Below are 27566 nucleotides of genomic sequence, written 5' to 3'. Positions count from 1 at the left end.
TAATGCCTCTGTAGTTATAACTGATTTGGTACAATCAGTCGGTATTGCTTCATTTTTGTATATCCTTTCAAATAATGTTTTTAATGGTTCCAAAAGTTGTTCCTTTCCTGCTTTTAAGAATTCTGCATATATTTGATCAATGCCAGGTGCTTTCCTAGTTTTAAGTTTATCTATGCTGTGCAGGGCCGGATTTAGACTTGCTGAGACCCTAAGCTATACAAAACTCAAAGGCCCCCTACTGTTTTAAATTACATCAGCTGATCTTTTTTTTTTTTTAGGCCCCAGCAGATTGCGAGGCCCTAAGCTGTAGCTTTTTTAGCTTATACGTAAATTCGGCACTGATGCTGTGTGCTATTATTTCTTTGCTTCAGTGGCTGGAATAGTAATATCCTGAGAGCTGTTTTTATTATATAAGTTTCTAAAATATTCTTCCCATCTGGCCATTCTTTTTGTTTTACTTTCAATTATTTGTCCCTCTTTGTTTTTGATCATTATAATTTTTGTTGTCCGTGTCTTGCTAATTTGGTCTATTTGTTTATATAATCCATGGAGGTTATTTTCTTTTGATAGCTTCTCTGCCATTTTGCATTTTTGTTCTAACCAGTTATTCTTGTCTCTTTTAACTAGTTTTCTAATTCTCTGGTTAATCTATTTTATTCATTTCTGTTATAGTTCTGTTTTAATTTCATTCCTTTTTACTTTATTCGAGATCCAATCCTTTTTACTTCCTCTTTCTGTGTAACGTATTGTATTTTCTGCCGATTTTAATATTATTTCCTTTAATTTGCACCGATGTTCTTCGATGTTTATATTCTGTTTTGGTAGTTCCTTCAGGTTTTTATCTAGTTCTAGTTGATATTTTCTTAGAATATTTTTGTCTTGTAGTTTTTTTTACATTCAGTCTCCTTTTGACTCTAAAAGTGCTTTCAGATTTTAACTTTATTCTTAGGTTTGCTAATACTAGCATATGGTCTGATCTGAGCATCTGCAATGATCGCTAATTCATAAGTAGTATAGAAATAGAAGATACGACACAACATAAATAAAAAATTGAATTTTAATTAGGAAAAGATTTTTGGAAAATTTTCTAGTGTTTATTTTCTGTTTCTTTGGTGTGTGTGTGTGTGTGTGTGTGTGTGTGTGTGTGTGTGTGTGTGTGTGTGTGTGTGTGTGTGTGTGTGAAAACGGGCTATTTCGTTCATAACTGGGTGATGGGCACCTTATCTGGGGGAGGGGGGGGTTAGGATAAAGCTAAACCGGGCTGCGTTGATTTCTGCGGTCCACACTTCATATTCACGAGAAGTTTGCCATGGTTGCGTATTTTATCTAATTTAAATTTTGCTCATCGATGGCGAAAACTAGATCAGGGTCTCTAAAAATAGACTGAGGACAAGGCGAAAAACGCTCCCCCCATGCGCATGTCCATAGTTACCCCCAGGCATTTTCTTATGCAAAAGAACTGAATATTACAGTTGGTCTCGCTCTCTGCCAACAAAAAAATAATACTAAATAAAATATAAATAAATAAGATAAAATATTGAACGGTAATCATTTAATGTTGATTTTGACATTTCAGTACAAACTTGTCAAATCTCGGTCTTGTCATTACAAATGCTGTTGTTATTTGGGATAACGGCCGAAGCAATTAAGGCCATTGTGTCTGTAATCTGCATGTGCGGTCTTCTGGCCGTTTTGCAGAAAGAAGAACACGAGTTTCTGGAAGTTAAAAATCCTTCCAACTACATATGTGACTGGCTAACTCACCTTCTGTTGAAAAGCTTTCAAATGTGACTGTGTGGATGAATAAATTATTATCATTTCGTCACACCTCCAAGGAGTCTTTGGACTCATCTTGGTAGCGCATTAATCCACTACACAATAACTCACTATCTCCTTTAATTATTCTATTACACATTACGACACTACTACCATCAACACACAACGCCATCTACCGCCCACAACCAATAGGATTTAGGAATTGCATGTGTCCTGTTAACCTATTTGCCTGTATGTGGGGTGAAAACCCGAGTTTACGGGAGGAAAAAACCCCTGCTACCTTCGGAGATTGGCTAACTCACTTTCACCTGAAAAATCCCATATAAAAATTCCTCTCGTCATGACGAGAATCGAATTCTTTTTCCAATAGAAGGGTGCAGTGTTCTTAATAAACAGATAGATATGTAAATATTTTCTTTCTATGCTGTCACTGATTATATCCATTCTGTATTCTTCTTGGTAATATTTTTGCGACACAACACTGAAAAAAATGGCAATTATCCATTTCCCTATGATAGGCATATTTCTCAGAATTAATCATATAAATGTGAATAAAGGAAGGAAGAATGGAAGGTCAGAAATTAAAAAAAAAAAAAAGAGGATATGCATTGGGGGGGGGGGGGTGACTGCATAATGGAAAGATTAAATAACTGCTAATGAGGAAATGCGAATTGAGAAATATTAAAGAAACTGAATTAAATAAATAGGAAGGACGCCATTAAAAAATAAAATAAAATAAAACAATTATGCCAGAAGTCAAAAGGAGCACATGATAGGACGGTGGTGGGAGGACTAGGGGCCATACATGGAAGCTGGGCAAGAATGTGGTTAGCAAGGGTGTTAGAGCTAGGTTTTTTACTTGGAGAGTGGTGAGTGAGTGGAATAAGCTGCCAGAGTCTGTTGTGGGTGCCACGACTGTGAATGAGTTCAAGGCGAGGTATGATAGATACTGTGTGAATGTCGAATAGTTGTTCTTGACATGATGTTAGGGCCTCCCTCGATGAGTCTGTCGACTCCTTGGAGTTTCCCGAAATAATAATAATAATAATAATAAAGAAAAACTCATGAATTGATATGGCGTCCAGCAGTCGTCAGTTTGATGTGTGATTTATTTTGAAAATGAAGTCTGACTATAAAACGATGAATATGCCTGTTGCTACGTTCCAATCGACTTTCTCTCCTTCAAAATAATCACTACGGTAAGCTGTATACTTAATCTGATGAGGAACAAAACATATAGTTGACAAGAAATTATATTCTTGTTTAATCCTTTATCCAAGTGTAAGCAAAGCAGAGGTGTATGAAGTATTTTATGGGTATGATGCATCTTCATAACTAATAGTAATATCAGCGTCCGTAAGGAAGTGTGCTTTGCATTATGGGATACTGAGGCAATTGATGTGAAATGAAAAGCCTCTACATCAGTGGCGTAGCTAGGGGTGGGGGACGGTCCGCCCCAGGCGGCACTTTGAACCTTTTTGAACTTTTTAATTCTAAAATACAGTGTCGAGAATTCACTTCCAAATATTGTAATACTACTGCGAATTTTCCGCACAATTGCTGTAAGTGTTGCTAGTTGTGAAGAGGAATTTTTTTTAAATAAAATTTGATTAAGAATTACCTACATTACTATGAAATGGACTTCGCCAGTCATCGACGATTTTGCTAACAAAAAAGCAAGAAAAATAACATTTTAGATTGCTGAAATTAAAGTGTTACTTCAAAAATAAACATAGTGTTTTAATTTATTTCCCTATACGTCATTTTGACTTTTTGTAGGTATTTTGGGTGTGTATTGAGAGGGGCGGCAAACTCAGGGATCGCTCAGCGTAGCAACTGCTCTACATGCAAGTAGACTAGTCGTGAAGATACTCCAAGCGCTTTGTTTCCTTGCGTTTGGATAAAGAATTAAAGCAAGAAAATTTCTTGTCAAGTATAATTCAGTACCCATTATTTGTGACACTTTGAAGGAGTCCAAAGACGCAGCTTGGGAGGACACTATTCTACTCCAGTGCACCCATCTCACAATCTCCCCTGCTACTTAATCCTCTAAGTATACATAACATAACACCATCTACCTCCCAACACTACCACCGCCACCAATAGTTTATTATTATTATTAATATTATTTATTTATTTTGTCTGCAAATTGCGTGTGTTCTCATGGTCGCTATGCCAGTATTTAGTTATTATTATTATTATTATTCCTGATACCTCCAAGGAGTCCGAAGACTCATCGCGGGAGGACATCTTCAACTATCTCTACACCTTACCTCTACTACGAATCAACGCCATCTACCGCCCACCTCCAACACCACCACAACTAGTAATTTTTGTCTGTAAATTGCGTGTGTTCTGAAGGGCCGATTTGTATGTATGCGGGATGAAAAACCCGAGTTTCCGGGAGAAAAAAGCCTGCTACCTCCGTATGAGATCGGCTAACTCACCATCTATTGAAATCGACCAGTTTTAGTTTTAGTTTGTAATCAAGCGAAAGACTTTTTAAAGCAAAGCATATTCTGGACCCTTTTCTTTACATTTGCTTTAAAATCAGTATACCACTTTTATTTTGAATGATCTGGTGTTTTATATATGAAGACTTTTGTTTTTGGAAAGAGTTAGTTCATTTGTGCCAGGTCTGGAAAATCTCATGTGATGCTCGCAGAAATTCGCGGTACTCTTTTATTTTATTTATTTATTTTTTTTTTTGAAAATGTTCATTATGTTCAAATTTTCTGCCAAAATGCGACTTGGTTTCTTTATCTAAATTTAAACTGACTTGCTGTCATTCATATTGTTAAGCACTTCTTAGAACGAAGGTATCATGGATTCCTTGCATGTTTAATTTTCATTGGTTCTGCAGTCTTGTTTTATAAATGCTGTTCTTGATTCAACCTGGCGTGTTTAAACTTTTTTATAGCATCAAAAAACTCTATATTACCTCCCACCCCATACCGGCTCTTTTTCCAGCGTCTCACTTGGCTACTTCCAGTTTCACGTTTTAAAATTCAATGCTAATTCTTTTCCCTAAATAACGATCATGCACCGTTACGACTTGCAGACTACGCATTCGTTTCGCGATGGTTACGTGTAGTAGACTTCTGAGCAAAGGTTTAGACAAAGTTTACTTTAGCAGTTGGGAGCCAAATGTGATAATCAATCAGCACTTTCTTTTTTCATTTTAATAAAATAGCATATCACTATATTATAAAAAAAAAACTTCTTTTTGTTTTATAAAATAACATGAAACTGAATATACTGCAACTATTATTATTTCGTGATACCACTCTATAACAGAGTCCAAGCACTGTTATACATTTGACAAAAAAAAAAAAAAAAACTTAAAAATTCCGTTATAAAACAATAATGAAACAAATTTCATGTTTTTCATTACGTTATTTATTTATTTACTAATTGACGCGTTTGATAAAATCTTATTGAAGCACTGGTGTGAGAGTAGAACTAAAGTCCAGTCGCTGAAGTAAACTTTTCGTATTTAACGTAACTAATATCGTTAACCGGCTGAAGAATTTCTCGAAGGTAGTCAGTTTTCTGTGGATGTTGTAGTTTATCGCCTTTCATTAACTGGGGGTTTTGATTAAATTTTATTTATATATAATGAATTTTTAAAATTTCACTTGTGATTTCATTATCGTATGGTTTTATATCAAGTTTTAATTTATATAAGTTTTTGTTTGTACCGTATTTTTATTTCGATAAAAAGAAGTAACCTCTTTTATAAATCATAACTAAACGTAGCTTTACATTGTCATTATACTGTTCAATGCCAATGGCAGTTACATTTTACGTTCAGTACTGTGTGTCGTGGTGCAAATTCAACGTCTTTGGACAATTTACAGAAGACATTTATTTTGAAAAATTAATTAACGGTAATAGTGATTTATTATCGTTTGGGTCAATATACTGTGTTCAATTCAAATTATAAAATTTCTTCTGCTTGGAAGTCAATTTTGCACTGCTCTAAAAAATTCATGGCAAGATATATTTACAGAAAATATCAGCAGTACAAATATGGTAATTTGCAAGAAAGAGGGGGGGGGGGGATATTAAATTAAAAGAACTTTCTGGATGTGAAAATTTAGATAAAAAGAAAAAAAAAACAGAACAGGAAAGGTTTAAGTAGCAGTTGAACATAGAGCTGGTTTGGATTTAACTAATGTAGAAAGTTGGCATTTGTAATATACAACATTGTATCATTTTGATTTTTTCAAAAGATTTTGCCACTAAAATTGTAACTTAAGTAACTACAAATTTAGGTAGGCATTCTAATACCATAAATTCCATCCAGTGATGTGTGTTCCTTTTTACAAATTTTATTATTATTAATATTATTCTTATTAACATGTGACCTCCATAGAGTCAGAGACTCATCATGGGAGGTATGCATTATTGCATATAATGCTCATCCAATCGTGCCTTAAACTGATTCAATGTGTCGACATTCACAACACACTCAGGCAATGCATTCCACTTACCAACCCACTCCATGAAAAGAACCTGCTCCTCATTCCTCTGCTCACACCTTCCTTATACAGTTTTCTGGCAATGGCCTCTTGTTTTACCCCTCCCTTCCCATTCTATGAAAAATCTCTTCCATGTCAACCTCATAACAACTCCTGACTGCTTATATGTCTCAATGATATGTCCTTCCCCTCTCTTTCTGTTCACAAAGCTTTGCAACTTATATTCTCTCAATCTGTCCTTGTATTCCAAAGGCCACTGACCACCTTTGCGAATCTTCACTGGACCATTTCCAACATATCCTTGTCACCATGCAAACCTGGCAACCAAATCTGTGCTCAGTAATCCACATGAGGTCTGATCAGGCCTTATACAATGGCATCATAAACTCTCTATTTCTGCATGTAAGGGCCCTCTACATCATTGCCATTATCCGACATGCAATGTGGCCCCTGAATTTCAGTTCCTTGTCCACCATCACTCCTAGATCTCTCATCTCATCTTCTCTACTTAAAAGTTTCCCCCACCAAGTGGTTGTGGGGGATATAGCTCAGTGATGAGCATTCAACTGCAGATTGAGAAGTACCCGGTTCAATTCCGGGTTTCCCCCTTGCAAAACAAATATTTAGTATTGCCAGCCTGGCTGGTTAGCTTTTCTGCTCTCCAGCCAAAAGGCTGTGGATTTGATCTCACTGTGGGCATGGATGTTTGTGATTGTGAAAATGGTGGTGGACAGTAGATGGTGTTGGTGTAGTTGTGGTTCTTTGGTGGATTGAGTGGTGGAGATTTGTAGAGTAGGTGCCCTCCCCTCGATGAGTCTTTGGACTCTCTGGTGTGCAAACAGCTGCATATCACTAGTTAAAACCATCCCAATATCATCAACATACAAATTGAACAACAATGGTCCCAAAACAACATTGTTAGCATCCAGGAATGTGTTAGCAGAGCTAATCTCAGGTGGTATGGTCACTTAAACAGAATGGGAGTGGAAAGATTAGCAAAACAAGTGGTCTCTGCCACGTTGGCAGGAAAGAGACCCAGAGGAAGACCAACATATAGATGGATTGATACAGTAAAAAGTGCCTTAGAAGATAGAAATATAAGACCTGATAATGTTGGAACCTTGACAGATAACAGATTGATGTGGAGGAAAATTGTAGACAGGAAGTTAGTGATGATGTAAGTATTTCATGTAGTACTATCATATCCTGTACACCCCCCTTGAGGATACATTGCAGGAATTTTATGAAGATGGTGGTCCCAGAACTGACCCCTGCAGTACACCACTAGTGACTTTCCTCTTTTGGGATACTGGATCCATTTTCAACTTTTTGATATCTGTCTGACAGCCAGTGGCTGATCCAACTCAGAAGTCTGTTATCCATTCCCATCTGTTTCAATTTATTTAACAGCTTGTCATGTGGCAGTCTATCAAAAGCTTTGCAAAATCCAAGTACCCTACTGTATATGCATCTCCCCTGTCCAAGGTATTTGTCACCTTGTTATAGTACATCAGTAAGTTAGTAAAACATTATTATTATTATGTGACACCTCCAGGTAGTCCAAAGTCTCATTGAGGGAGAGTGTGCAACAGCATCGAACAATTGAATCCCTTCCAACTACTAACAACACTGAAACTTGCTTAACATTTTGCATGGGCCATTAGTAGCAGAGGCTATCTCCCTTTAACAAACCCATGCTGATAATCACAGAGAATACTGCTGAATATGCTGAGAATACAGAAATCAATCCATTTCTGTAACTTACTTCTCACCAATCTCTCGAATACCTTCACAACTCCAAATATACAGATTGCGAAGCTACAGCCTTATCATCACCTTTATGCAATGAAACAATTTTATCCTCCTTCCACTCCCTTGGTACCTGTGCTGTTGCAAGACTTATTAAACAGGCATGCCAGTTCCCCTGGAACATTCCCTTAAGATGCGTGGTGATATGTCATCAAATCCTATCACCTTATTGACATCAAGGTTGTTTATTTCCTCAAATACCTCCTGCTCACTCACAATTAAGCCATCCTCTCCTATGTCTTCTGCATTTAAGTGCTTCATGGTTCCACCCTGATTGGGATGAAATACCCTTAAACATTGATCACCAAATACTTCAACAGTGTCTTCTGCAGCAGACACTGTTGAAGTCTCATGCCACATATCTAAAAAAACTCTAAGGTTTTTCTTTGCCTGATTTGCCAATTTCTACTCATACTGCACTTTTGTTTTCTTAACTGAGTTGCTCTTCTGGCTTGTTTTTTATACTCTTCATGTAACTTATTATTACCATTATTCATCTTGCTGCCTCCAAAGTATCATCTTCTTTTAGATTTCATGCTTAATCTCCTCATTCATCCATTTTACACCTACCTTATTCAGCCTTTTGGCCTTTGGAATACAGGGGTGCTTAAGGGTCAAAGCTGTATAACTGAGAGGAGACCTCCACATAGCCTTTAAAGGAATGCGGAGAACCGACCAGGGCTTCTGACCTAATGTCCAATCCTCACCTTCTCGTGGTGCACCCTGTTGGGTATCTACTTTGATACTGAACGAACGAGGATGGGCTGGCAATTTGGGATTTAGCCGACCAAATTGTATTCTTATTGGTTAAACCAAAATAAAAAATGATGGTACAACATGACAAAATTTCATGCCGGCTGGGCCGTCGCCCGGTTAAACAAGGCCCCTGTTGTTTTTGCCAGGGAACCAGGGCGAACAGCGAAAAGTCAGCTACTGGAACAAATCTGAAAACAAACCCCAACTCAACATCACCAGAGTTAAAGATCGGTACTATCAATGTAAGAAGCCTGAATGGCAAAGAAATGGAGCTAGCTGAGGAATTAGATAAGTACCAGATCGACATAATAGGGGTGACTGAAACAAAAAAGACCAAAACTGGTGAGATCTTTCTGAGCAATAAGTACAAAATGTTATATTCAGGCAACGACAATCAAGGAAAAGAAGGAGTAGCCATAGTATTCAACACAAAATACGAGGCTAATCTTCTTGAATGGCAGTCAGTCTCAAGTAGAGTAATGTGGGCAAATATGAGAATGGGGAACTGGACAATGAGACTTATTTGTGCCTATGGTCCCACAGAAGGTTCTACTAAGGTAGAAGTGGAGGAATTTTTTGAGGCTTTAGAAAAAGCAACTGACACAATGAAAAAGGAAAAATTGGTCCTTGTTGGGGATCTAAATAGCAGAGTAGGAAATGATTGTCAGACATACAAAAATATTTTGGGAAAATTTGGAGAAAAGAGCAAAGCAAATAATAATGGCAAATATCTGTTGGATTTCTGCTCAGGACATGGACTGGTTATTACTAACACCATGTTCCAACATAAAAATGTGCACAAATTCACATGGAGAGAAGAGGCTAGGAATAAGAAAAGTCTCATTGACTATGTTATTGTTGATAGCGATGTTTTCTCCCTGGTGCAGGACACCAGAGTGTACAGAGGATTTGAAATTGGAAGTGATCACTATTTAGTCTTGAGGATAAAATTGAATTTCATATTGAAAAGAATAACATGTAAGAAAGTTTTAAAGCGAATAAAAGTTGAGCAGCTCTCAGATGTGAACTGTAGACTAAAATACAGAAAGATTATTGAAAAGAAAATGAAAGAGTTTGAGAACAGGAATTAAACCTTGGAGATTCAGTGGCAAACTCTGAAGAAAACATTGATTGATTCTGCCAGAGAGGCATGTGGTGAGGTTGTGTGCAAGTATAAAAAAATCAGAACTCCCTGGTGGACACAGGAAGTTAAAGAGGCAGTGAAGGAAAAGAAGAAAGCATATCAAAAGTTCCTGGCAAATAAGTCAGCTTTTACTCTTACAGAATACAGAGACAAATGTAAGAAAGTAAACAGTGTGTAAAACTAGCTAAACAAAAGTCATGGGAGGACTTTGACAAGAATATAGAAAATAAATATCAAGAAGGTGGCAAAATATTCTGGAGGTTGTTGAAGAAGCTTAGGAATGGAGGAAAGAGTGCTGTAAAAGGAGTTAGAGATGATAAAGGTGACATGAAAACAGGAGAAAAAAGATATCCTTGAAGTATGGAGTAATTACTTTGAAAAACTGCTAAATGAAACAAGCAGTGATGACAGCATAGTGATAAAAAACACTGACCAGGCATGCAGTCAGGAATACATATCCATACTTGAAGTAGAAAAAGCCATCAAAGGCTTGAAATGTGGAAAGGCAGCAGGAGTAGATGATATTCGACCAGAAATGCTGAAGTATGGTGGTATAAAAGTCTTACAGTGGCTGCACTGCATAGTTCAGAAAGCCTGGGCAGAGGGACGAATTCCCGATGATTGGAGTAGAGCTCTCATAGTACCCATATATAAAAAGGGAAATAAAACTGAATGTGAGAATTACAGAGGTATTTCCCTACTTAGTGTTCCTGGCAAGATCTATGCAAGTATACTTGAGAAGAATTGTGGAAGAAAAGCTTGGTGAAGAACAAGCTGGATTCAGACCAAATAGAAGCTGTCAGGATCAGATCTTCACTTTACGACAAATAGTCGAGAAAGCATGGGAATATAACAAAGATCTGTATTTAAGTTTTGTCGATTTGGAAAAGGCATATGACAAAGTGCCAAGAGAGAGGCTATTCAATATGCTGCAGTTATATGGTGTCAATGGGACATTATATCAAGCAATGTCTTTATTTGAGTTGTAAGTCAGCAGTTAGAATTGAAGGAAGTACAGGAAGATGGTTTAATGTTAAATCTGGTGTGAGACAAGGATGTACATTATCCCCTCTGTTATTCATTATCTATATGGATCACATTATGAAGGAATGTGGTATTAAACCTAATATCAGAATTGGAGATGTTAATGTCAGCTCTTTGCTTTATGCGGATGATGTTATACTTCTAAATAAATCCACTACAAGTCTGCAAGATTCTCTGACTAAATTGAATAGCTGTTGTAATAGATATGGTATGAAGGTCAGCCATAAAAAGACAAAGACAATGAAAATAGGCAGACTCATTTAAAATGTCAACTGTGTTGTGAATGGTGAACCTGTGGAACAAGTAAAACATTTCAGCTACTTAGGCACGATTTTTAGTGAAGATGGTAAATTAAATATAGAAATAGACAACAGAATCAGCAAAGCTGGTGGTGGGAAGTCAACTGAATAAATTCAAATGGAATAAGAAAGAAATTAGTCGGAACACTAAATTAGCTGTATACAAGACAGTGTTCAAACCAGTTTTAACTTATGGATCTGAGAGCTGGGTCAGAAGTAAAACACTTGACCAAAGACTAGAGACCACAGATATGAGAGTCATGAGAAAGATTAGAGGCGTGAACAGATGGCATCAATGGCAATATCATATTAAAAATGAGGATATTAGGAAAGAACTTGACATTGTGAGCATCCAGGAATGTGTTAGCAGAGCTAATCTCAGGTGGTATGGTCATTTAAACAGAATGGGAGTGGAAAGATTGGCAAAACAAGTGTTCTCTGCCAGGTTGGCAGGAAAACGACCCAGAGGAAGACCAAGATATAGGTGGATTGATACGGTACAAAGGGCCTTAGACGATAGAAATATAAGATCTGATAATGTTGGAGTCTTGACAAGTAACAGACTGATTTGGAGGAAAATTGTAGATAGGAAGTTAGTAATGATGTAATTTTTTCATGTAGTACTATCATATCCTGTACACCCCTTGAGGGTACATGGCAGGAATTTGATGATGCTATTATGTATTTCTTTGTCAACTCTGAATCAGCATTTATTCCTTACTGCCCAACTCCTCGTTCCATGCTATAGCTCCAAGCTATCTCTTAAACTTGTTATAATCAACAGCCTTATAATTTCACATTATATTCTTTCCTTACAAAATCTGCATATGGCTTCATGATCACTCTTACCAACTGGAGGAAAGTGTGAAACTCCACTCACAATTACATCCTCCGATGAAATGATGAGATCTAAAATTTTCGATCCTTGTGTGTCTTCTTTACATGCTGCCTGAGATAGTTATCACTCAAGAACTCGAGAAATTCATTTTCCTTATTTCCAAATGCTATCTCTTTATTCCAATCTATATCACCATAATTAAAATCACCCATAATAATTACCCTTCCTTTATTCATTTGTAAACCAACACAGCAATTCATTTTTAGATCTATAACCAGTCCTATTCAAGCCACTTGTTGGTTGTGATTTCACCACCACCACACCTGCCCAATCACCTTTATCACCACTTACCACATATATCTGCTCAGTCTCAACTTCTTCACCCACATCGCAATATGCTCTACTCCATCTTCATACACACATTCACTGCCACTGTCAACATCCAGTCTCCCTATGCCATGTGTCCCTGTCCACCTGGGCTCTCCTTGTTTGCCTGTTCCTCTTACATTCCTGTTCTCTCTTCATCTCTCATACTACTACTACTACTTCTACTGCCAAGCACTTCTGTCTCTTCAATACCACTCTCCTGAATTTTCACTTCATCTCTTGCATGCATCACACGCCGTACTTCCATCCAGCAACACTTTCTCCAGCGCATTTACTCTTAAGCCATTCAAATGCAACCCATCATGCCTGTATAATTTCATTCTTCCCTCAAACACATGCCATACAGCCACAAACTGTACTCCCCTTCTCCTCACACAGCTCCTCTAGCATATCATTCATGATTTTGGCTCTCCATCACATCTCATCATTGTTATACCTCGGCAGCACACTGACAACCTTTCCCACTACACTGTTATCTTTCAATCTTTTCAATAATCTCCTGATATTTGCCCTCACATGCTCCTTATGTCCACTTAGATCATTTGCTCCAAAAATCACCACTAACTCCCTTGCTCATTTCTTCCTTATATCCAATGCCTGAATTATCCTACTCATTCTTCCTCCTGGATAGCATACTTTATGGATCTCTCATTAACTAATCCTCTAACTATGGAATTTTCATATACTGCAACCTGGAATCACTTGGCACCTTTTTTACTCTTTTTTTTTCTTTCATTCTATTCTCTTCACACACACTTTCATTAGTTTCCACTAAGCGTCTGATATAATTCTGCATATTTCTCATTTCATTTTTCATTTTCAATAACTGTTTCATCAAATCTTGTATTCTGACAGTTTCACTCTCTGTCACTCCTGCAGCTTCACTACCTCTTGTTCTGCCACATCTTACTTTCATTTCCTCATTGGCTTTCTTTTGCTTCCTGATCATAAACTTTCGCTTCTACATTCTTGCATTCTTTCACTCCCGCAGTTTCACTGGCTTTTGTTTCACTTCCGTTTCATTCTGCTACTAAAAATAGAATAGTCTAATTGTCTTAACTATGGTTTCAAAATTGATACTAAGACAAAACTACTTAATCTGAGAAATGGCATTAAATTCCATCTAGCTTCAGATGAGTTATTTCTACATGCAGATGCAAGTGCACAGTCCTGTGGAAGGCCTGTGACTAGTTGTGTGCTACAGGGCTCTGTAGTTGGACCAACCACTACCGTTTAATTTGTTCATTAATGATATAGGAAATAATCTGAGGAGAAATATTCAATTGTTTGCAGGTGATGCAAAATTAGGTAGAGTAGTAATCAACAAAGATGATATTGATATTTTACAGGATGATTTAAATAGATGGCAGTATTGGCAAAGGAGAACAGATGCCAAGTTAATGTCACAGTGTGTAAGGTTATTCATTTTAGACTAAAGACTAAGTATTGCTTGATATAATGCTCCATTGACACCATATAACTGTAGCGTATTGAATAGCTTCTCTCTTGGCACCTTATCATATGCCTTTTCCAGATCTACAAAATTCAAATAGAGATCTTTGTTATATTCCCATGATTTCTCCACTATTTGTCGTAAAGTGAAGATCTGATCCTGACAGCCTCTATTTGGCCAGAATCCAGCTTGTTCTTCACCAAGCTTTTCTTCTACAATTCTTCTCAACTGTTTCTCAAGTATACTTGCATATATCTTACCAGGAACACTCAGTAGAGAAATACCTCTGTAATTCTCACATTCAATTTTATTTAACCCTTTTTATATATGGGTACTATGAGAGCTCTACTCCAATCATCGGGAATTCGTCCCTCTGTCCAGGCCTTCTGAACTATGCAGTGCAGCCACTGTAAGAATCTTATACCACCATACATCAGCATTTCTGGTCGAATATCATCTACTCCTGCTGACTTTCCACATTTTAAGCCTTTGATGGCTTTTTCTACTTCAAGTATGGATATGTATTCCTGACTGTATGCCTGATGAGTGATTTTTACCACTGTGCTGTCACTGTTTGTTTCATTTAGCAATTTCTCGAAGTAATTACTCCATACTTCAAGGATATCTTTTTTCTCCTGTTTTCATGTCACCTTTATCATCTCTAACTCCTTTTACAGCACTCTTTCCTCCATTCCTAAGCTTCTTCAACAACCTCCAGAATATTTTGCCACCTTCTTGATATTTATTTTCTATATTCTTGTCAAAGTCCTCCCATGACTTTTGTTTAGCTAGTTTTACACACTGTTTAGCTTTCTTACATTTGTCTCTGTATTCTGTAAGAGTAAAAGCTGACTTATTTGCCAGGAACTTTTGATATGCTTTCTTCTTTTCCTTCACTGCCTCTTTAACTTCCTGTGTCCACCAGGGAGTTCTGATTTTTTTATACTTGCACACAACCTCACCACATGCCTCTCTGGCAGAATCAATCAATGTTTTCTTCAGAGTTTGCCACTGAATCTCCAAGGTTTAATTCCTGTTCTCAAACTCTTTCATTTTCTTTTCAATAATCTTTCTGTATTTTAGTCTACAGTTCACATCTGAGAGCTGCTCAACTTTTATTCGCTTTAAAACTTTCTTACATGTTTTAAAGCGAATGTTTTTTACATGTAAGAAAACATGTTTTCTTACATGTTTTCTTTCTAATTTCAATATGAAATTCATTTTTATCCTGCGCAAGACTAAATAGTGATCGCTTCGAATTTCAAATCCTCTGTACACTCTGGTGTACTGCACCAGGGAGAAAACATCACTGTCAACAATAACATAGTCAATGAGACTTTTCTTATTCCTAGCCTCTTCTCTCCATGTGAATTTGTGCACATTTTTATGTTGGAACATGGTGTTAGTAATAACCAGTCCATGTCCTGAGCAGAAATCCAACAGATATTTGCCATTATTATTTGCTTTGCTCTTTTCTCCAAATTTTCCCAAAATATTTTTGTATGTCTGACAATCATTTCCTACTCTGCTATTTAGATCCCCAACAAGGACCAACTTTTCCTTTTTCATTGTGTCAGTTGCTTTTTCTAAAGCCTCAAAAAATTCCTCCACTTCTACCTTAGTAGAACCTTCTGTGGGACCATAGGCACAAATAAGTCTCATTGTCCAGTTCCCCATTCTCATATTTGCCCACATTACTCTACTTGAGACTGACTGCCATTCAAGAAGATTAGCCTCGTATTTTGTGTTGAATACTATGGCTACTCCTTCTTTTCCTTGATTGTCGTTGCCTGAATATAACATTTTGTATTTATTGCTCAGAAAGATCTCACCAGTTTTGGTCTTTTTTGTTTCAGTCACCCCTATTATGTCGATCTGGTACTTATCTAATTCCTCAGCTAGCTCCATTTCTTTGCCATTCAGGCTTCTTCTGTTGATGGTACCGATCTTTAACTCTGGTGATGTTGAGTTGGGGTGTTTTTTCAGATTTGTTCCAGTAGCCCACTTTTCGCTGTTCACCATGGTTCCCTGGTGAAAACAATGGGGGGGGGGGCTTGTTTAACTGGGTGATGCCCCAGCCGGCATGAAATTTTGTCATGTTGTACCATCATTTTATAATTTGGTTTAAGCCAATAAGAATTACAATTTGGTCGGCTAAATCCCAAATTGCCAGCCCATCCGCGTTCGTTCGGCATCCAGGTAGTACTGAATGAACACCCTGTTGCTACTCAGGTAGCAACACGGTGTACCACGAGAAGGTGATGATTGGACATTAGGTCAGAAGCCCTAGTTGGTTTTCCGCATTTCTTTAAAGGCGATGTGGAGGTCTCCTCTCAGTTATATAGCTTTGACCCTTAAGCATCCTGGTTAGAAAGACTAGAGTTCCAATCCCATTTAGGATGCGATTTGAACTCTGGCACCTTTATAACGGTTTTTCTACTTATATACCAGTATGTTAGTTGGTTTCATATGGAGGCAGTTGATTTTTATTCTGCTAAACAGGAAACACCTTCTGAAAAATGCAGACAGTGTCAGCCTCATAACTTTGGTTATTGTGGCCATAATTCCAAACAACAATCCAATGCTCTATAATGTAATATGATTCAAACACTGTCTATGGTGCAAATAATCGTTTCATAAGTTATTTCAACTGACGAGTTAATTTCTTATGGAGGAAGCTTTTTTTTTTTTTAAACGTCTGCAGAAATATTTGAGATTTTCATCTTCCAGAACAAGAAAAGCTGGTTAGAGAATTCACAATTAGCAGAGATATAATATACAAGTAGAATACATTCAGTTGTTTTAGCTGTAATTCTAACTAACTAAACTATATCCCCTTCCCAATTACTTGTTAAAGTATATGCAGAATAGGAAATATTGACTATGCCACTCTACAGTATCTTTCAAAAATAATTTTGTCATTTCTTCACCTGTGAATTATCTATGGTTTTGATTATTGGCAATTAACCCCTATTATCCCCATAATTAAGTCTGCTGTGTGTGTGTGTGTGTGTGTGTGTGTGGTATTTTATTTTGTATAGTACATCTATGAACTATTATAGAATAATTGCCATATCCTTTACATTATGCCCAAAGTATTATAAGCAGCATTCAACTTATTTGTGTAACAGTTATATTTAACTGTTTATCTGGTTGTTTCTAATTAGATCTTTAAAGCATCTGGATCCAATGAGGAAACAAAGGCGCTGTGCAACAACAGGTATAATCCTGATGAACTTGAAAGTTTTGCTACCAGCATCACCAGTGGTAATCCAATGAGAATCTACTACTTCACAGACAATGCAACCAATGGGGACAGTGGTTATATGGGATTTAAGTTCATATTGACAGCTTACAAATACAGTAAGTTTAAATACAGGTCATTTTGCATGAAATGATCAAATTAAAAATTGAATCAAAGTTGCATATTTGTATTTTGAAGAAAGTAAGTTATTTGGTTATACTATTCTTTAGATGGAAGATTCCCCCCCCCCCCCAGCATCCTATTAATTATGACAGCTATTTTTTTCTGTAGATACCCAGAATTTTTATAATTTCAGAGGATTTAAGATTAATCACAGGTTATTTTCAGATTGTCCAATGTCTCATTTTTTTTGTAGCTGTCAATTTAATGCTTGAGGTATATCATTTCAGATTTCTTATTTATATTTTGAAACAAACCATATTTTTTTTCAATATTGTAGCCACCTGTTTTATGTTTTCTGAGTGCTTTTTTCTTCATTTTGTACTACTTAGGATTAATCACAAGTCTGTTTGTGTGTGTGTTTTATGTATACATGTAGTGGAATGTGTATGCCCCAAATCACCATGATTGAAGCTTTTATTCTATGAAAAAAAAAAGCCTTATAGTTTGCAAAATAATTAAAAATTACTGACTTTGAACCCCCAAAAAAGCTATGTCAGCGACCCAATCAAAATTTAAAATTTTTATTAGATACTCTTGATTGATGATTATAATACAAAATTGTCTTGTTCTTTTATTTACATTTATTCAGTCTAGACATCCTTTTAAAATTGAAGAAAACGGGACAATTTTACACATCCACCTCTCAATACACTTTTTTTTTCTTAGTATCATGAATGGTGTGCCATGCAAATAAAAAATAAAATAAATAAATAAATTTCTAAAGAAAAGTAACATTTATATACTGCTACATAAAGTGTTGAAGATTTAATTGGCGGGATTGTGATTTAATCTAATTTAATGAATGTTTTTTTTATGTCTTCATTTCATTTTCAAAAAAGAATAGCATTTTGATAACAACTGATAAAATAAAGTAATTGAGGGTTACATGTCCCATGTATGGCTTTAAAAGTAGTTATGGTAATAATTCAATCAAGGGAAAAAAGTAGGATGTGAACAGGAAATATATAAATCAGTAAAATTCTCATGTGCAAATCTTGTGAGAATGATGGAGACCGCAGAATTAGTGGCAATACAAGCAAGTTAGTTTGAACATGGGTGTCTATGACTCATCAGACATGTTGATACAGGTTGAGACAGGATTTAATGTGTTTAATGTCTAATGTGTATGGCACTAAATTTTTGACCCATTTGCTGTTCATAGAAAGAAAAAAAATGAAAATAATTAAGAGAAATCATCATGGAGCTGTGTGAGAAATATGAACAGCTAGAACTTGTATGCCAGATAAGGTTGTATGTATTTGATATTTTGAAAACTTAAATTTTGTGGAATTGGAAGATGAAGATGAAATGTGTTATGACACATTCTTTGAGACAGTGTGTGGTTCTTCTAGTATCAGTTAACCAGGCATGTGCTTTATTGTATGAATTTCCCTTTTTTGTTTACAGAAACTACTTTTTTCAAAAGAAAAGGGAAAAAAAAAACATAGAGCAAAAAATTGTTAAAAATATGATATAAGTTCAAAAGGAAAGAAATTGGTTTTTCTGTTCCTGATGATACTGATCATGATGAAGCAAACCCAGCTCCTTGTTTTCTGTCAGATTATCTTAAATTAATAAAATAATTAAAGAAAAAAGAAGTTCTCAAAAGCTAGATCATTTGATGAAATGTACAAAATGCTAAGCCTTGTTCCAAAAACTGAACTGCTGCACTGATCAGTGATGAATTTAAATGTAGCAAATATTTAGTCGAATTTTACAGCATTGAGAAAGAAACATGGAGTACTGCCAAGTATTGAATGCAAAAAAAGTGGAAATAAGTAATAATATATTTAAGAAAGTGGTAAACTTCTCTTTGAGTGATGAAGTAAGTAGTTATGCCTGGCACCTAAAGATGGTATGATTGTAAGATTTCTGAGTTGAGTAAAATCAAAGCAGCAAAAACATCTGATACTCTTTAGTTTGAAAGAGGCATACTTGAAGTCCAAAGAAACCTATCTAGATATAAGGAAAGGTTTTTCTGAATATGCCACAGTGAGAGAGAAGAACTGTATGTTAGCTGGTGCCAGTGATACTCACTCTGTATGTGTGCTTAATATGTCAGAATGTGAAGCTAATGTTAGCAGATATTAGTAGTAAAGTATCTTACAAATCTTTATTAAGATGATTGTGATAACTCAAAGAAAGGTTTGTGCTTTCACATTGCCATGACCTTGGGTTAGATGCCATGTATAGAGAAATTCATGATGAGGATGAGACGTCGACTGAAATTAAATGACTGATAGGTGTCACCTGACCAATATGAACTTTTCACTGTGGTGAAAACTGGAGGAGATTTAACTTTTCCTTGAAATCAACACTCATCAATTCATTGCAAAAAGCCAACTTGAGTGTTTACAAACTAAAATAGAATGAATCACTTCTCCTGAATGCATAGTTTTAGGATTCCAGAAAACCACGTTTCAGGTGCAAGATGAAGTCATTTCACTGGGTAATTGCACAAGCCAAGCTGCATTTATTTATGGATGCAGTGTGGCTTGTGCTGGCATGCTTATTTAAAAGGAAGTATTGTGTGGCTTGTACTGGTGTCTTCATTTAAAAGAAAATATTGTTTAAAATCTGAAACACTTTGTGTTATCGGTGACTCTGAAATACAAGCAGTTTGTGTTTTTTAGAGTTTTGATAAACCTACTCACTTCTTACTGTCCCTATTGAGTCATCTTTCTGGTCTACTCTTTATACTCCTCATGCAACAGTCATTACTATTATTCATCTTTGGTTCCTCTGCAGTGCTTTCTTGCAGGTTGATTGTATGCTTAATCTTTTTATTCATCCATTTTACCTATCTTATTTAGCCTTTTGGAATACATTCAGATCTTGTCACTGTTTAATAATTCTTTACCAATGCCCCACATAGCATTTATCTTCTTTCTGCATAATTCCTCATTCCATGGTATCGCCTCAAGCTGTCTCCTAAGCTTTTCATAATCATCAACCTTGTAGTTAGATATATATCTTTTATTCATAGAAGTCTTTATATGGTTGGAAACTATTCAGGCACTCACCTCATGGTCACTCTTGCCAACTGGAATGTGATGCAGCATCCCATTCACATTTGTATCTTCTGATTACATACAGCTTAAGATAGTTGTCTCTTAAGAATTAAATTCGTTTTCCTTATTTCCAGATGTCACCTCTTCATTCCAATGTACATTATCATAATTAAAATCACCCATATTGGTCATCCTTCTTTTGTTCACACTGAGTCAATTTGCCTGTTTATTTTATTGTCACCACCCACCTCTCTTCCAACAACCTCCACGTCACACCATACGGTCTCCAAACCGCAGAACAAATGAATGTTTGTTCAGTTAGTTTAGTAATGAATTGTTGAAAGGTGCCTCTACATGTGTCTTAACAGATTTTGACAGGAAAACTTTGATTTTCTCAACACTACAGGTCATAGGATACACCGGGGCATAAGGCTGACCACCTTATCCTGTAAACGGAGTGAGGTCCGATGATCAATGGACACTCGACACCGCAAGGTAAAAGAGGGTATAAGGAAGATGATGAACTTTGATTTTCATGAATCCCACTCACAAAATGCTTGGAACTTCAAGTTTACACGTGCAACACTATTGCTGTGCCAATAATTAAAAAATCCATAAACTCTACTCTAAAGACTGAGTACAGAACACTTTTTTCAAGTCTTCCATAAACAAGCTGGTGATTTTACACTGGGTGATGAAATTTATATACCACATAGAGAAATTAACAAATATCCAAGTGAAATTCAAATTTTCCTGTTGGTTTAGAGAGTGGGTATTATTATTATTATTACGGGCAGCTCCAAGGAGTCCTTAGACTCATCGAGGGAGGCCCAACATCATGTGAAGAACTATTCAACATTCACACAGTATCTATCATACTTCACCTTGAATTCATTTACAGTCGTGGCACCCACAACAGACTTTGGCAGCTTATTCCACTCATTTACCACTCTCCAAGTAAAAAACCTAGCTCTAACACCCTTGCTAACCACACTCTTACCAAGCTTCCATGGATGGCCCCTAGTCCTCCCACTACCAATCCTATTCTCAAAAATATCTTCTGAATTAATCTTATAGAAACCCTTCAGTAATTTGAATGTCTCAATCATATCACCCCTTTTTTGCCTATCAACCAATTTCTGCAGCCCACAATTCATCAACCTGTTCTCGTAAGGTTCATTCCATAGTCCTGCTATTATCTTGGTCACTCATCTCTGGATCCTCTCCACCTCCTCCCCATCGAGAAGAAACCCTGATGCCCATATCTGGGCACAGTAGTCTCTAGATGGGGTCGTATCAAGGCTCGATACTGAGGAACAATAACCTGTTTGTCCCTGCTTGTTAAAGTATTTTTCAGCAACCAAGTGATTTGATGAGTTGATTTAGCCACTTTTGTAATGTTCCCCCTAAACTTCAACTCCCTATCCACCAACACTCCCAAATCCCTAGCCTCATTAATCTCCTCGAGTACGGTTCCACCAATGTGATATACTGCTGCTAATCTTTTCACCCCAAAATGCATAACTTTACACTTTGCCACATTAAATTGACATCCATTTCCCTTAGCCCAGTCCTCCAAACTATCCAAATCATCTTGCAAAATTTTGACATCCTGTGCACTCACTATTGCTCTACCCAACTTTGCATCATCAGCAAACAAGTGAACACTTCCTCTCAGATCCTTTCCTATATCGTTAATGAACAAATTGAACAGTAGTAGTCCAAGAACAGAACCCTGCGGTACACCACTAGTCACAGGCCGTCTTTTGGACTCTACTCCTGAATAAACCACTCTCTGATATCTCTCCATCAACCACCCTCCTATCCATCTCACCAACCCTATATCCATCCCCATATGCTGCAGTTTACTGATTAGAATTACATGTGGTATCCCGTCAAAGGCTTTAGCAAGGTCCAGTAGAATCACTGTAAACCCATTACCCTTATCCAGTTCAGTGGTCACTGTGTTATAAAACGTGAGCAAGTTACTGAGGCATGATCTCCCCTTCACAAAACCATGTTGTCCCCCATACAGTATCCCATTTTCATCTGTCCAATCCTGTATTTTTTCTTGACTATTTTCTAGACCTTGAAAACAATTCTTGATATGCTGATCGTGATCGGTAGGTAATTTTTAACAGCAGTCTTGGAACCTCCTTCATGCAGTGGAACTATTCCCCCCCCCCCCTTGGGGCTAACCCAGACCCGAGACTCAAATTAAACAAAATGGTCAAAGGCACTGACAATTCTTTAGCCACTTCTCGTACGACACGAGCTGGTATATCATCCAATCCCGCAGATGAATTGACATTGAGGTTTTGTAATAGACTATTCACCTCCACTTCATTCACCACAATTCCCGTATAAGCTGTAGGTTCTTCCATTTCTGCAATGTCACCACCAGGATGATATACTCTTGCAAAGTGCTCACTCAGTAATTCTACTATATCAACTGATTCGGTTACCTCCCTACCATCGGCATTTTTTAAAATCATTCTGCCATATACATTTTTTCTTTTACTTGTGTTAGATCCTGAATGCAGAGCTTTACAAGCAAATTCTTCATTCAGGATTTAACATAATAAACTACTAATAATTATAAAGTGTTGTTTTATGTTTTGTAATAATATATAGTCCATGTGTGCGATATAGTGAGAGTTATTGTTAGGTTATTTGTAATTCCCAAGTAAGCTGTCTAGTACCTTGCGAAATTCTGAGAAAAGTTTATAATAGTAATCCGGAATAATCGCGTATAATCGGTATGAGTCGAGCATAGGGATGGAGGCCATACCTACGCAGAAATATGACGTCAGAGCGCCTTCCTAGAATAATGTAACCGGACAGGTTAGCGAGAGTGTAGGATCACCCAAGGGGCATGAACGATGGGCTTCGTGGGTGAAAACCGCATTGAATAGAGGGCACCCGAATAGGGCGAATAAAAGACGATGCACGCCATTTTACGGGGCTTTTTTGACCTTTGGATCTGGGAGTGCCGGATTAGAGTTTTAGGGGGAGTTTGTTGGAGGATTCGTGAGAGAGCGGCGAGTTGACTATGGGAATGACGGATGGCAGGTTCTTTTCTTGAGAATGCTTGAATATTTTCAAGCAGAGCTGATCGCGATATGACGGCCTATGTGGAATCAAGCCTTAGCAGAATGTCCCATTAGAGAAAGTTTCCTGCGGAGTGGTAGACAGCACGCAACAGTCGGAAATGATTAGAAGAAAAAGCGTAGTACATCGCCAGGTGCAAAGACAGCCGAAGAATATGCAGTACGGTAATCCAGACCTACGTGAGATGGCAGCATGAAATCTGAAAGGATCCGGTAATGTAAGAGTTTTCGTTTTATGTTAAAATTTTGTTTAGAAGAACAAGAAATTTGTGTGTTGTAACTAAAGGACACTAGTAGAGAACTTTTAGTGAGAATTTGACTGAATTAATTTAGCCCTTGTGGAGCAAAGAAGAGTTGTTAAATAGGCAGTGATTTGTGAATGGCTAGACTTGCTTAAATGAAATTTAGAATTAAGGTAATCATTGATAGAGTATTAATGAAAGTGTTCAATAAGTATTCTGTGAGTAACTTGTGAAAGGAATTATATAGTAGTAGTATTTTGCTTAAACCTAATCCTTTCATAATTGAAGGATTTAATTTGCTCTGATTCATTGTGATTTAGTATAACCCTTAACTTAGAGTGAATTTTGATCCATTGAGTATTTAAACTTAAATAACTGTAATATGTTTTTCCAATAAACATGCTTTGTACCTTATACCTGAGTTATGCCTGATTACGAATTCAAACCACCACTTATGAAATTGAACCTTTTTGGCGGGAAGGAATTTAGATATAATTGTTTAAATGAGATTCGGTCTATGACTGCTAACTGAATCTGCACAGCGCTAGCATGAGATAAATTATTGTGTGTATCCTTTTAAATTTTGAATTATTTCCCTGAACAAGAGTCTCTTCTGTTATAGGATATTGGCTGGAGCAGCGAAATATAAATTTTGCCAATATCCGAAGAGGAAACAAATCTGAATTAGTATTTTAGGAGCACGACAATAGATTAGAAGGAGAGTTATTATAGAGGTAGAATAAGATATAACATAGAGAGATAGCGACATAACAATAGAGTAGCCGGCAGGACTTTGATTGTACAAAGTTTTGAGTAAGCTAAAGGATAGATTCTAGAGACAGTAAATTAATGTATAATAAGATTGAACTTACGACTTATGAAATAACATTATATGAAAGTAAGGATATAACAATAACACAGCTGACAAATTACAGATATAACACTTGCAACATGTCGAAAAAAACTGTTTGGGATTCTCTTTAGCCTGCATTATGAAAGAACATTAGCCTGCATGGCTAATGTTCTTTCATAATCTGCTTTTGCTTTTCTTACCACACTTGTTACCCTTCTGGCGTGGGCTTTATACCGTTCATGTGCCTGTAGGTCACTTTTCTCCTTAAATTCCCTCCACAGTTGTTTATTTTTTTGCAGCTCAAGCTTAATGGTGTTATTCATCTATTTAATCCCTACTTGATTTATTATTCGGACTCTAGGTATACAGTTAGCCATTACCTCCTGCAAACACTTCTTAACTGCCTCCCATGCACTATCAACATCCAGCTTTTGCAGTTTTACATGCCATGGCACTGAACCAATCAAACTCCTAAGCTTGTCATACTTACCAGCTCGATAATTCCACATGTACCCTGTCTTAATTGTAAATTCCACACCTTTAGTCACCTCTGAAGTTAAGACCCTATGATCACTCTCACCAATTGGTGGCAATGTGGTCATATTCGTTACACTCAGATCCTCAGATGTAATTACTAGGTCAAGCACTCTCTGACCCCTAGTATTTTCCATTATATGCTGTCGCAGATAGCTATCCCTTAATAACCGCATAAAATTCAATTCCTTCCTCCCATGTGTCCTCTCCTCCCTCCAAATCTCCTATATAATTACCCTCCTTCCACTCATTTCTTCTATTTGCTTATGCATACTATCTCCACCATCTTTTCCATCACCTGGTCTATAGCAGCACCCAATTGTATATTTTGTTCTGCTAGCCTCAATCTCACACCAAATGGCCTCAAATGTGCCCTTTTCTCTATCCTGCAATTCAACTTCTATTCTACTTGGCTGCAGCTCATCAGCTATCATCAATAATACTCCTCCCCCATTTTATTCTCCCTGTCATTCCTGAACACACTATACCCCTCACATTCAATCCCACTAGCTATATCATCTTCTGTCAGTCATGTTTCACTAATGCCAATAACCTGTGGCCTGGAAGTGCCAACCAAAGCCAAAAATTCTTCCTTCTTGTTCCTAATACTCCTAGCATTAGTATACATGAATTGCAGACTCTGTTGGCCCCATTCCTACCTTGATGCCTTATACTAATTATCCCATTCTGATTTGTTGTCCTTAGTTGCTTGGGCATATTATACTCATTCATACACTCAACTGCCTCCCTAAGGTCTGCATATCTACTTCCCCCACCCCATAATAAATCTAGTTTCCCTGATTCTGCATCCACTTCATCCAAGAACATTTTTTCAAGTCTCCTTACACCGAATCCATTCAAATGCAAACCATCCATCTTATATAGATCCTTTCGCCCATCGAACTCACTCCACACGTCCACAAATCCCACACCACTCGTCATGCATAACTCACGCATAAAGTCATTTGCAATTATAGCCCTCCTCCTAAACTCTTCACTGTCATACCATGGCAAAAGACTAATCATCCTAACTCTCTCGCTCTTTTCTTTTGCTACCTCAAACAATTCATTCAGGTCCTCTATCATTTCCATTTTATCTCCTTTCAAATCATTCGTACATGCCACAACTATCATTTCTTTCACTCTTTGCTTTTGCTCCCTAATAGACTCACTTACATCCTTAATGGTCGCACCAGGTTGGTACGATTTTGTCAAATTCTCTACTATCACACCTCGTACTAATGAATCTCCATACAGCAGGTTCGTTATTTTGTTTACGTTCACAATCATACTCTTATTTTTCCTATCATACTTTTTTTTATTGGCTGGTACACTCGGTAGACATCTGTGCATACGTTCCAGCTGCTGCTTTGCTCTATGTATCACTCTGCTCAACAGCGCGATCTCACTCATTGCATCTATCTCATATTTTTTATTATCTGTTAAACCATTAATTTGCTCTGTATTAATACCTTCATTCACACTTTCTACATTCACGTCCTCACGGCTCTCTGGTACAACCTCGCAATTTCTTATCATATCGCTATTTTCTACATTCTGAAATTTGACAAAAATATCACACTCACAACCTGAAACACATTTTAATTCCTCATTTTCCTTACATTTTCTGTGCACATTCACTCCACTCATCATCTAACCATACTCCAACCGCTCTCCACAATGCATACATTTCGCAGATAGTACACTGAATAATCTCCTTTATGTTACCGTTATTGAAAAAGATGGCGAACCATTTTTACTAGCTGCCATTTTTCTTCTTACCAGAGCCATGTGATATCGTATCTTATCGAAGTAATAATTATTTCAATTATTAATTTCATAAGTTTATAATTAGATAAACAGTGACCAGGGACAAATTGATAGAAAGTGCATTTAGAAAACACTTGAATATCTGTATGAAAAATAGTGAACTGTTAAGAGACCTACTCAAAAGAATTTCAGCTTCCAGCAAATTAGAAGGCAGAAGACAATTGAATTATCATAAAATTAAGTCAAACAAAAAAAGTTAATTTATAGTCATTGAGTCTAATAGGTTTCATTTATTCAGTATTATTAGTAGTTATTGTAAAGTGCATCCTCCTGGAGTCAGCACACTCATAATGAGAGGTTCATTCAACTGACAACATATTTATCGTACTTAATTTTAAAAATCCTTAACACTCTGCATTAACAACACATTCTGATAGACTGTTCCATTTATTCACAATTCTCCATGTAAAAAAAACTACTCCTCATACCCCCACTTCACCACAGTTCACTCTTACATAACTAGGGATGACCTCTAGTTCTTCCTTTTTTTGCCTTGTACTCTTTTTATGTCTCCGCGGTTAGCCTAGTGGCTGTGCGCTTTGCAACCATATGCCTGGGGAAGGAGTGTC

At 36.9% G+C, this 27566-nt stretch overlaps 1 protein-coding gene across 3 annotated transcripts in view; it reads left to right on the top strand.

Moving 5' to 3' along the window:
* Positions 1 to 27566, top strand: part of LOC150105535 (uncharacterized) — a 144685-nt gene that overhangs the window by 18782 nt on the left and 98337 nt on the right. For all 3 annotated transcript variants that reach the window (XM_090394248.1, XM_090394250.1, XM_090394247.1), the window contains exon 3: positions 17158 to 17353. In XM_090394248.1, coding sequence (XP_090250374.1) covers positions 17158 to 17353 — 196 coding nt within the window. The remainder of the gene's footprint in view (positions 1 to 17157; positions 17354 to 27566) is intronic.

This window comes from Typopeltis vanoorti, chromosome 6 (genome assembly GCF_054136105.1).
Source record: "Typopeltis vanoorti isolate ZY-2024b chromosome 6, IOZ_Tvanoo_1.0, whole genome shotgun sequence".
NCBI classification, from domain to species: domain Eukaryota; kingdom Metazoa; phylum Arthropoda; class Arachnida; order Uropygi; family Thelyphonidae; genus Typopeltis; species Typopeltis vanoorti.
Note: the sequence above shows the minus strand (reverse complement) of the source record. Positions and strands in the feature narration are given on the sequence as shown.